The sequence below is a fragment of the Erinaceus europaeus genome, chromosome 19, assembly GCF_950295315.1.
Source record: "Erinaceus europaeus chromosome 19, mEriEur2.1, whole genome shotgun sequence".
NCBI lineage: Eukaryota > Metazoa > Chordata > Mammalia > Eulipotyphla > Erinaceidae > Erinaceus > Erinaceus europaeus.
In genome coordinates, this window is record NC_080180.1 from 4,336,763 (window position 1) to 4,349,417 (window position 12,655).

The 12,655-nt window shown below is 42.3% G+C and overlaps 1 protein-coding gene across 1 annotated transcript in view; it reads left to right on the forward strand.

The window, feature by feature from the left end:
- The first annotated feature begins 609 nt into the window (after positions 1-609).
- The window catches only part of SPATA17 (spermatogenesis associated 17), a 108,471-nt gene continuing 96,425 nt past the window's right edge, over positions 610-12,655 (forward strand). Inside the window, exons 1-2 of the mRNA XM_060179217.1 lie at positions 610-681; positions 4,313-4,416. Coding sequence (XP_060035200.1) covers positions 610-681; positions 4,313-4,416 — 176 coding nt within the window. The remainder of the gene's footprint in view (positions 682-4,312; positions 4,417-12,655) is intronic.

A 12,655-nucleotide genomic window follows, 5' to 3' on the forward strand; every position in this document is an offset into this window, starting at 1 on the left:
AGGTCTAGTCCAAGGGGCCCATGACTTACCGATTTTTGGCTGAGCCTAACAGCTAACATGCAGGTGGACTAAGGATTACTGTCTTGGAAGATGGTGTCAGAGTGGATGATAGGACTAGAAATCTGGATATTGGCAGAGAAGCTCTCAAGTTTGGGGAAAGTATATAAATACCATTAACTCTAAACCGGGACTTGTTTTTCTTTCATTCTTTTTTTTCAAAGAATATATTATATTATATTATTTATTTATTTATTTATTATCGGCTAGAGACAGAGAAATCAAGAGGGAGGGTAAGAGAGAGACAGAGAGATACCTGCAGCCCTGCTTTACCACCACTCATGAAGCTTTCCCTTGCAGGTAAGGACCAGGGGCTTGAGCCTGGCTCCTTGTGCACAGTGATATGTGCACTGAACCACCTGACCCCCTCTCATTTTTCTACTAGTTATCTTTTCATATTAAAAAATGAAAACAATTTGAGAACAATTGTGTTCTGTAGCCTACCAAACTATTTAAAATCTAGAAATAGAAGAACCATTCACAATGTAGAAGCACTCCATGGTTTTTCTGTAAACTACTGGGAAATTTTATAGGGGATGAAGTTATATCACTATGCAAGACTGTGTTAGTAATCAGAAATCTTTGCAGCCCGGAGGTGAGGTGGCAGGGAAGGGACTGGGGAATGTGAGGCCCTGATTTTGATCCCTGGCATTCTTCTTCTTCTAGCGTTTGCCCTTCTTCCGTAGCCAGTCAACAGCGTCAGGTTGAGCCTGATGTCAAGTTTCGAGACCTCCTTTGAATCTGGAGAGGTGGCAGTCGTTGACTATGTGGGTCATAGTCTGTCTGGAGCCGCAGGGGCAGTTCGGGTCGTCTTTGGCTCCCCAGCGATGGAACATAGCGGCGCACCGGCCATGGCCTGTTCGATAGCGATTGAGGAGGGCCCAATCATAACGTGCTAGGTCAAAGCCGGGTTGACGCTCGCAGGGGTCTGTGATGAGGTGTTTGTTCTTTACCTCAGCTGACTGCCAGCTCTGTTTCCAAGAGTCTGGAACAGAGAAGTTCAGTGTAGGCGTAGGGGACCAGATTGGGTGACAAGACGTCAAGTGTTGGACAGGGTGGGCGAAGATATCCGCGTATATTGGCAGGTCTGGCCGAGCGTAGACGTGGGAAATGAACTTAGATGATGCCGCATACCGACGAATATCTGGCGGGGCGATGTTGCTAAGAACTGGCAGCCATGGGACCGGGGTGGAACGGATGGTTCCAGAAATTATCCTCGTGGAGGAATATAATTTGGAATCGACCAAGTGGACATAGGGGCTATGGAACCATACTGGGGCACAGTATTCTGCAGTGGAATAGCATAATGCCAGAGATGATGATCGTAGTGTGGAAGCGCTCGCGCCCCATGAGGAGCTGGCCAGTCTTGCAATGATGTGATTCCTCGCGCCCACCTTTGCTGCAGTTTTTATGAGATGTTCGTGAAATGACAGGGTGCGATCGAGAGTAACGCCAAGATAGACTGGCTGGGCTTCATGCCGGATTCTCGTATCGCCAAGCTGCACATTAAGCTCACGCGAGGCCGAGGCATGGTGTAGATGGAAAACAGATGATACCGTTTTTGCAGTGCTAGGGATTAGTTGCCATTTTTTACAGTAATCAGATATCAGAGACATGTCTTTTGTGAGTGTTTCCTCGAGGATGTCAAACTTGGATGCCTGAGTTGCACAGCAGATGTCATCGGCATAGATAAACTTCCTTGAAGAAGTTTCTGGAAGGTCATTGATGTAAATATTAAATAGCGTAGGAGCCAGAACAAAGCCCTGGGGGAGGCCACTTGAGACAAGTCTGCTAGACTTGTCACCCAGATGCACCCGGAATCTTCTGTTTTGGAGAAGAAACGATATAGTGTTGGCCACCCATGGAGGCAGGCATCTTGAGATCTTGACTAGGAGACCACGGTGCCAGACCATGTCATAGGCTGCTGTGAGATCAACAAAGACAGCACCTGTCTTTAAATTCTTCTGGAATCCATTTTCAATGTAAGTTGAGAGGGCCAGGACTTGTTCGCAGGTAGATCTTCCTGGGCGGAAACCAGCTTGGGCGGGTGATAGGAATTTCTCTGTAAGAGGAGAAATAGGTGACAGAAGCAGCCTCTCAAGGAGTTTGTAACACACGGAGAGGAGAGAAATTGGTCTATAGCTGGTGGCCAGTGTTGGGTCTTTCTTTGTTTTCAAAACTGCTATTATCTTCGCACGACGCCAAATTTTGGGCATAGATTCAGATTCCAAGATGTGGGACAGGAATGTAGTGAGCCACTTCTTTGTCGCGGGGCCCAAGTTAAGAATGAGTTCTGGGGTGATGTTATTATCATAGCCAGCAGCCATTCCTGGTTTAACCCTCTTCAAAGCGTCTTCCAGTTCAGACAGTGTAAAGGGAGAGGGTTTTGGAGATGGACAAGATAAACGGAAGTGGGGACCACTCATGGGAAATTTCTCTTTTCCAGACTGGGTCGATCTTAGCATGAATCCCTGGCATTCATATATCTGAATGCTTTCTATGTCTCTCTTGCTAAGAAAGAAGTCTTAAGTTAAAACTTTTTTTTTTCTTTTTTACTGTTTCTTTCTCCTTTATACCTTAAAGAGTTGAGGTATTTGGGCACTCCCCACCTCCTTGAAAACTAGGATCTATTGTTTGTGTTTAGTGTTTTCTAGTATATATTCCATTAGCTAAGATGGAATTTAAGGAGATTGACTATTTCTCATGACTGGTGGGGATTTATGCGACATCTGTCTAGAAATACATAAAAGTATTTTTCTCCTAGTTCTCCCAACCCTCCTCTCAGCTAAAAAAAAAAACAAAAAAAAAAAACCACACTGATCATCTGTTCTGATAAAAAAAAAAATGACTTGAATGTCAGCGTCACAGTAGGAGATATAGACAGGTCCTTTCAGTAGAAGTGTTCATTCACTGACAACGAATACCATTCTCTTTGCTCCCAGCTGTCTGCTGCAGTAGCTTAGCAAACAGGTTCTGAAGTCTTGACTTGACTCCTGGATCTATCACCAATAGCCAGGTGATTGTGAGAATGTAATGGAACTTCTCTTTTTAGCAGTTTATTTAACTAATTCTCATTCTAATAAGATGTAAGTGTTTACTTTGTGGGAGTGTTCTGAAAAGTGAATGTGTAAGTACAGACATTATCCTTGTAGTACAGCCTTGCACATAGTAAGAATTCAATATAATGTTAGATATCGTTATTGCTCAAGACATTCAAATGCATGTGTTTATTTAACTTATGATTTATTTGTAGAAATGGAGCCTTACACATGCACAATTTGACCATGCAGGTCATTTTTTTCATTCAGGTAGAAAAACAGGGACCAGCATGGCACTGAACATGGAGAGATACCAGAGCCCCCAGACTCCCTCCTGCCACAGCACCTCCTGTGGGTGGGGTGCTGGCCTGAACCTCGGCCTCACACACAGGAGCTAGAGCAGGCCTTGTGCCTGACTCCTTACTTCCTCCCAGAAGCTTTAAGATTTCAGTCAGGATGAAGATGCCAAGGCAGTTTTCAAAAGATTTAGAGGCTGCTGAATTTGAAAAGTTCATGTATAAAACCTGACTTCAGTGAGATCCAACACGGTCTTTAAAAACCAGTTGACTATGGGAACAAAACTTGTTTGGTCAGGAAGTAGAAATGATAGGAATTGGTAAAGCAAATTTTTAGTCTTCCAACAATTACGTCCTCACTTAATGTTTCTGAAATAATAAATGTTTTAAAATTAATTACAATAACCTATAACCTATAAGCATAACCTATACCCATATATAATAACCATATACAATAACCTATAAGCATATTTTGCTTTCTATAGTATTATATTAATTTTTATGAGAGTTCTATAATATTTTGTTTTATTTTTATGAGTGAGTAAAGAGAATGAGAGAGGGAGAGAGGCCAGAGCTCTGCTTGGCTCCAGCATATCGTGGTGCTGGAGATTAAACCTGGGACCTCTGAGGCCCCAGGCACTCCAGTCTTGTGCTCTGAAGCTGTGTTATCTCCACGGCCCTTTGTGCTAGTTTCTAATAGCTATATAGCTACAGCTTACACTTGCAGCTATATTTACGGTTAGAATAGTGGAAGACCCCAAGACCTTGTTTGATGTCATGATCATCTTCCAGTAACTTGATTTTGAAGAACTAGTAATGTTTTCTTTCTCTCTCTCTCTCTCTCACACACACACACACACACACACACACACACACACACACGTTTGCTGGTAGATTTTATCTTTTTGTTTTCTTCAACAGATTCAGAGGCGATGGCGAGGTTATAAGATCCGGAAATACTGTTTTAATTATTATTATTTGAAAAACTACCTGAGAGCTGTTTCAGAAACCAATGAAGCAATAAGGTGAGGCATCATCACTGAACTATTGTGACAACCTTAGAGGGGCAACTCAGCAGAGATGGCTGTTAACTATATTTAGGACTACTTCTAAAACTCAGTGATAGTTAACACAGGTAGGTATCGAATTTTTCATTGATTTATTCTTTTATTCTATAAACAATGTGTCAGGTCCACAACATACAAACTTGATTAGCCTAAACATATGAGGAGTCCTAAACAAGAGGGGTCCTGTATTTAAACAAACTGCCGTAAATGTGACTTTCATATAAATGCCAAGCTCCTTAACATTGACCTTCATTGAGGCTAAGTAGTAGTCCACCTGTCTCGCCATGTTTGAGTCCAGGGTTCAAACTCTAGTCACAATTAGCATGGCACCAGGGAAATCTTTCCTTTTCTGTGTGTGTGTGAGAGTGTGTGTGTGTGTGTGTGTGTGTGTGTGTGTGTGTGTGTGTGAATATCAAACACAGATTCAATATTGATATTAAATTTTATGTACTTTAACATTGTTGTCACATTTTAAATACTTTCTCAACTATGAATTGGATTATTTATGCATGTAGTAGACATCTCTTGGCTCTATGCAAATTAGTTCACTTAGGAAGAAGAAATTTTCAGTAAAATGCTTCCAGAGATTAAACCATAGGTGTAAGCCCCATACATAGTTTGGAAAACATTCTATTTATTGACTTGTTTCATCTTTCTTCCCTTTATCTTTTTCGTTGGTTGGTTAATAGTTTACAATACAGTTGCTGGCACACAGGCACAATTTCTCCTCTCATCAAGACAGACGTCTGTAAAACACTCTCACCCTTAGATTAGGCCCATCATCGTGTACCAGGACCTGAACCTTCCCTTATCTCCATCCCTCTTCCTGGCCTCCTTCCCCAGAATCCTTTGCTTTGGTGTGATTTACCAAACCAGTCCAACGTTCACTTTATGTCTCCCCTTTCTGTTCTTGTTTCTCCACATCTTTCCATGCGTGAGATCATCCCATATTCATTCTTCCATTTCTGCTGACCTCACTTCACATGGTCCCTTCAAGCTCCATCCAAGGTGATGTGAAGAAGGTGAATTCACTATTCTTTATAGCTGAGCAGTGTTCCTTTGTGTATGTAGACCACAACTTTCTCAACCACTCATCCATTGCTCCATACCTATGTTTTTTTTAATAACTATTTTAACTCAAATGTCAATTATAGTTAATTTCTTTCTTATTTATTTTAATTGAGTTTTAACTTTTGTTCTCAAAATTGTCAGGCAGCTATTTCAGTGCTAATTTTCAAAGCAAAAAAAGTTTTTTGGTCTTTACTCATTGTCCTGTTTCCTATTTATCTGACTTTGACCTTTCGAAAACCCTCTATTTCATTATTTCATAAATAATACATGCCATTATAGAAATGCTGAAAACACATAGCGTACAGGAAGCAGAAAGCCATCTATTATCCCATCACTCAGAAATAAACACGTACTAATATTTTGATGTATGCTCTTCCAGACCTCTGTCATTAAATAGCTGTGTGACCTCAGACACAGTCTTTAACTTCCCTTTTCCCAAGTCTCTTCATTCATAGTCTGGAAAGTTGTAGAGTTACAGTAGAGATCTACTGTGAATGCAAAAGAGTCAACATATGAAATGCTAAAACTGGGCCTGCTATATCATAGGCACTGAAATGTTCATTTTTATATCACTTCTGTGCTTACAAATATATACTTTGTAAAAAAAAAAAAATACATATATATATATATATATATAATATATATATATATATGTTATCTTTCACTCCACAAAATATTGTAAATATTTTCATGGCTGTGAATATGTCAATAGCATTGTTCAGAATGGTTTTTAAAAATCGGAGCTGCAAGTGTGTCCAGGTTTTGCTGTTTTGAATATGTCCTTATTGTCTATCTTGCTGTGATGTCATGTAAAGTTTCCTTTACTTCTTGCTTCATAACTTCAGGTCCATTGCTCTCAGTAATTAAAGCACTTAAACATTCGCCACATCCATATAGTCTTGCCCACACGGCATGTATTTTGATATATGCTTCTCTTTTCTATTTGCATTTTATTCCCTCTTAGAAATTCAGTTTTCAATCTCCAGTATTTGGACTTCTTCTTGTGGTAGTTGAAACATTAAGCAAATTTATTTCTAGGTTTATCGTATTATAGTCAGAAAAGATGTTTTGTGCAATTATTGCTGTAGGGAATTTATTGAGATTTTTTGCTCTCTGCATGTAGTATTTTGTTTCAGATGTTCTCTAAAGACAGATAAATGGGTTTTGTTTTTCCACCCTGGCTAAATTTCTGCATTTTAATTGAACAACCAAGTGTTTAACTTCATCATCTTAACTTCTTAACTGTCCCCGTGCCTCTCAGCTTATTTTGTGCTCCTGCTTTTGCTGTTTCCTTTCGTATAAATCATAGTCTGCTTGTTTATGTGAAGTGTATAAAAATCTTTATGTGTTTTGTCTCACAGCCCCTTTTACTCCGAGTTTTGGGCTCTGTCGAGATTGCACTTGTCTGACTTTTAAATCTGGTTGTCTTTACCTGTTCCACTAGTTGTGTATGACCACTCCCAGCACCCACTCCGAGCAGTCTCTGTCTGGTGTGGGCTCTGGGACCTCACATATGCACAGCCCCAGTGCTCCCGGGCTGCTGTCTGCACGCTTATTTCACATGTATGTAAAGAGAGACTGCTCTAGAGACTTTTTCCTGGTTCAGTGGTGCCCTAATATGATGCCAGGTCTCGAACCCAGGGCCTCAGTGTGGTAATATGCAGGCAGGCTGCTGCCCACCCCGAGTATTTATTTGTTTGTGTGTTTGTTTATGGTGTGAACATTCGAGAGAAGCAGAGTGTCCCTTCAGCAAGTGTAGAGCCAGAGATGGAACCTGGACCCCAGACGCTCATGTCCTGAGCTCCCCACCGCGTCCCCTGCCTGCTGCAGGCGGACTCTTCACAGGGCATTCTGATGGCGCTCTTTCCTCCCAGCTTCCCATCTTGCACAACAGTGCCAAGAGAACTGCCTCGCAGACATTTCTTCTCTGCTTCAGAGTCTTTAAAATCCCTTTCTTCCCTTCAGAGTAACATCCCCCTTCGTTACCCTGTGATCTGTCTTCCTGCTCATCTCTCTGTGTTCACTGGGACCGGATGCCTGGTCAGTTTTAAAGGCCATGATGCTTCCTCAGGCCGTCCTTATCATCCTCTGGCTGGCATGGATAGAGTCTGGACACTTCTCACAATGGCCGTTGCCCACAGCATCTCTGCTCCTTTTAGGCCGTAATTAATTATTGTCTGCTCAAGGAGCACACTCGTTTTCAATTTAATGTTTACCTGAGGACAAAACACTTATGTGGAGTCCTCTGTCTTCAGACAAGGTAAGTCATGTATCAAAGAAGAAGTTAGTCAAATTAGATTGGTTTTGCATTTCATCTTCCTGGGCTATGAGACAATACTGGGCTTAGCTTTGCTTTCTTGGCTGTCTCCCTTTTTTTCAACTTTCGTATCACTCTCTTGAGGAAATGTTGACTTACAGGACTGTTGATGTCACAGGACTATACCTCCATTTTTCCCCCCAAAAGTAGTTGTCAGCCTCCACAGTATGTGTCGTCCTTCACCACCACAGTCCCTCTTAGCCACCGCCTTACCCCCCACCCCCTTCTGAGTCCTGACTGTTCTGTAAGAGATGCCAAGGCATCAGCCTGCTTTGTTTCTAGGTCCCAGTGGAGACCATCCAGCACTGCCCTTCTCCTTCCGGCTTACTTCACTGGCTGTGATTCCCTCCCGTTCCACACATGTTCCACACCAAGAGAGCTTCTTTGCTCCTTCGTTACTATGACCAGTGTGTTTATTCTGTAGTTAATAGTAAAGAAATTAGCTATACATATACAAGAGTGTACTTTCATCACCAAGAGTGAACCCATCACAAAGATAAATGGGACTGATTAAGACCGACTTTGCAACTCCATTGATATGTTCTTTTGTAACATGTAGCCTGATATGCAGACACTGCCCCCAGGTAATGAATAAGAACATAATATAATGAAATAAAAAAATTAGCTACAGGGTCACAGGTTGATAACATTAATAAAACATTGTTAGCTTGCAGTGCAGAAAATGACCCTTTTTTTAACAGAAATTCGAGCAAAAAGCAATTTATCCCCCAATCTTAATGCGCTATGTAGTTGTTGATTATTAATAGCTCCTAGCCGTGGCTGCTCTAAGTGTAAAACTGTCCTTCATCAGCATGAAGCAGCTTTCCAGTTTGTCGACTCTGTATGGACTTTTTTGACTCGTGTCCCTTGACATTTATAGAGAGTCGCTCGCATGGGTAGTGCACCGCCATGGCCATGGTGGAGAACCAGGCTTCGGTGCTTGTGGTCACTTTCAGCCTTGGTCTTTCTCCTTCTGCCTCTCTGTCTCTATCTAAAAAACGAAAGAACAGTTGTGGTATGTATGCTTTTCTCTCTGTACCTCATGGAAGTGTTTCTGAAAGATGCCTTTATTTTATTGTAACAGCTTTGTTGATAAGTAATTCAAAAAACATGCCGTTCAGCCATTTCAAATATGCTGTGCTACTCAGTTAAAGTATATAGTTGTCAGACTATCTACAAAGGTGTAAAACCACCCAGCAGTTAGTTGGCAACACTTTTGTTATCCTACAGAGAAGTCCTATCCCCAGCCTACCCTACTCACCCCAAGGCTGCCATAGACCTACTCTCGGTCTCTGAAAGTTTACTTATTGTGGACATTTCACATCAATCAGATGTTACAACCTGTACTCTTTTGCAATTGGTTTCTTTTGTTTAACCCAGTGATTTCAAGGTCCATCCACACTGTTGCAGACACTGGTACTTCATTCATTCTTTTCTAACTAGTATTTTGTCCTAGATGAATTACACTTTATTTACTTGGAGTTCATTTAGCCTTCTGGCACTAGCCTTTTTGATCCCACCGCCACCCAGCTCTGAACAGAACACATTTTCTGTAGCTGCCTCCCCGAGGAGCTGCCATATAGCTTGCTTTCTCTGGGCTGAGTGTTGGTATGCTTCTAAATTCTGCTTCTAAGACCCCTTCTGTTACATGGCTTGAGGCTGTGGTCTATTTACATAATCATTGTTTTCATTGGTTTAATCCCCAATTCGAGCGCTGTTTTCCTTCTCCCCACCCCCATCCTACGTACTTCCTCTTCCTGACACTTCCGCCTCAGGAGACATAAAAGACAGACCTTTCTAATGAAGAGATTAGAAGAGATTAGATTGTTGAACTGCATCCCCGCTCTTCAATAAAGACTGAACTGTGTTCCCAGCTCAGCCATGAGTCCCTGGTCATCTGTCTCCCACCCGCGAAGCTAGGCCAGCAACTGGTGCCCCGAACTGGGGCCGGCAAATGGCGCCCTGAACAGGGACTGGCAGCTGAAAAAGAGTATATATAGTTCACCCACTGATTTCATGCCACCTTCTCATGATTTGTTTTCTTGTTTTTCTTTCTAAAGATTTATTTATTTATTTATTTGAGAAAATTAATGAGTGGCTTTCTGTTATATGCGTATTACTGTTCTTTCCACAAGACTATCTTACAGTGGACCTTTGACAGATCCTCTTAGGTCTTAGAATTCAGTTTCCCTCTTGATGTTGCATTTTGTTGCATTTTCTGCTTAACGGTTAGTATCTGTTCCCAGTAATGATAGTCACAATCCAGAACTAAGAGCTAATGAACAGCTTGCTGTTTCAAAATATTTATGTCAATATTTGTGTTAATGCTGTCTTTGTAATCTGCTCATTTGCATTCGTTTTCAAGGATAAAGCAAAAAGAACTTTGAGAGTGGTGTTAATGAATGCGCCTTGAGTTTCTAAGAAGCTCAGTTCAGAAGACTGGGGCTTAATCTTGTGTCCTTCTAGTGGTTATCTGGGAGCCTCACCATGGTCACCATTATGATCTCTAAGGAATCTTGCTCTGGCAGAAAACCAGAGTCAACATGTGCATTAGGGTAATGACAAAACAGAAGAGCTGACCACTCTGCGTCAGGGAAACACAGTGCCTGCCGCATAGTCCCCGGAGTTGAAGACGTTTAATACATTAAGCTATCTAGACGGTGTGTTTCCAGTTGTGTTTTAATTAAAAAGGAGAAACATAAAGGGAACCAGCATTCCCTTCCAGGCCGGAAATCAAAACAGCGTGCAAGAGAAACCCGCTGCAGAGCCACTGGCATGCACCCGACTCTTGCTCACACGCATCTGCACACTTTGACCAGCCCTGTCTCGAAGTCAGTATTGATGTTAACTCGGGAAATACTAACGAAAACAAGAATCAGGAATACAGCAAACAGCGAATGTATGCTTGGTAACAGCTTCCTCTTTGCACACAGGGCAAGTAGGCCAAAAGCAAAGCAACTGAAACACTGCTTAACTGGTGCAAATATCAATGAAAGAAATACCTTGGACAGCTGGCTCTTGATGTAGCATGCCTGCGTGCTTTGAGTAAATAGCACCAAGAGAAAGCCCAGTCATACATTGCAATTCATTATCAAGCTGAAATTTACACGGACACATTTAGACACTGCAAACAATGGCCAACTCTCTAAGTTGACTAATCATAACAAATCATATTTGCTAAACACCTAATGTGTGCACAGTGCTTTACATGTTGTTCCAGCTACAGAAATCACTTTCTGGATCTGTTACAACAGTTGAAACGTCAAAAACAAAGCCCTGGGGTCTACGTAACCCATAGAAGGTCACAAATCTAGGTAGTGCTAAGTCTGGAGGTCTAAAGTCTGCCATTTAAAGAAAACAAAAGGCATGTTGCCTCTTCATACTTTTGATCCACTGTTAGATTTTGATTGTGACAGAGGGTATTTAGGCTCAGTGAACACCTCCCTCTTCCATAGGCTTTCTGTGTAGCCTTCTCTGTTGCTGGTGCTAGTGCATTCAGGGCCACTTTCCTCCAGGCACCAGTGAGTTGTAAGTGTGACCCAGTCAGTAAGTTGTAAGTGTGGGAATCTGATGATCAAAGGCAGTTTGGTACCCGGTTAGGAACCAGCAGTGTAGTGTGAAGTGTGTTTTCAGGCCTCATCCACTGTGTTGTGCCATGCACGTCCTCGCCATCAAGACCTTGACGTCAACTGAAATGGCAGGTAGGCTCTTTTCAGACAATGTACACACTGCTCCCTCTCTGCCCCTTAAGCAGGTTCCTCTGTAATGCACAAACCAGGACTACACATGGCCTGTGAGCAGAGGTGGGAGGGAGCCCAGCTTTGCAAGGGTGGCCACTCAGCACCCTGTGTGTTTAAGCAGAGTGCTCTCGTGTGAAGTCCCAAGTATCAACACGACTCAAGGTAGTATAGTTACAGGTAGCAGCTATGAAGTTCAGGGATTGCCTGGCTGGAGATCACGCCCAGGCCCTGACAAGTGTGTCAGCCCATAACAAAGATCAGATCAAGGATGTTTTTTGTCTGATCATGGCTATGCAATCCAGACCAACCCTTCCCCTGTTGATAGAAACATCACAGAGTTATCAGCAGAGTGAATCAGTTACTGGCCAGAATATAGAAGACAAAGATGGAGTCCCTTCCTGGAAGGACGTCTGTGTGACTGTGCTGCTGGCAGCCTCGCAGCATCAAGCAGAAGCAGGAGCTCAGCTTAGCCGTCAAGGGTGGGAGTTCTTGTTGACCTCTCATACGTAAGCAGCAACAAAAACACACTAGGTGAGGGATATGTAGCATAATGGTTATGCAAGGAGACTTTCATGCCTGAGGCTTCAAAGTCACAGGTTCAATCCCCTGCACCACAATAAGCCAGAGTTGAGCAGTGCTCTGGTAAAAAAAACAAACAACCAAACAAACAAAACAACCTATTTCCCCAAAACACACTAACCTTCACAAAGACCCCTCAAAACATCAACTGGTGAGATTTCTAGCCAAACTGCCCTTTAGCTTCTATGTTAAACTTGAACTTAGGTGGTCCCAGACTCTTCGTTTAGGCATGTGAAAAGCCTTTCTAAAGGAAGGTGCATGGTCCTAGGCCTGTGGTTAGTCCTGAAAATCTTTTTTTTTTTTTCCCCCAAACACAGTCTGGTCCAGGGAAAATACATGGGACTTAGGAAAACAAGATGCCGTGAGTGAGAAGCAACACACAACCCAGACAGTAGACAAAAAAGCAGCTAAAGTCTGTCAGACTTTGTCTCCTCACCCAGACCCGTTCTGTAGACGAACGGAATCACTGACTGAACATGGAAACCCGCAT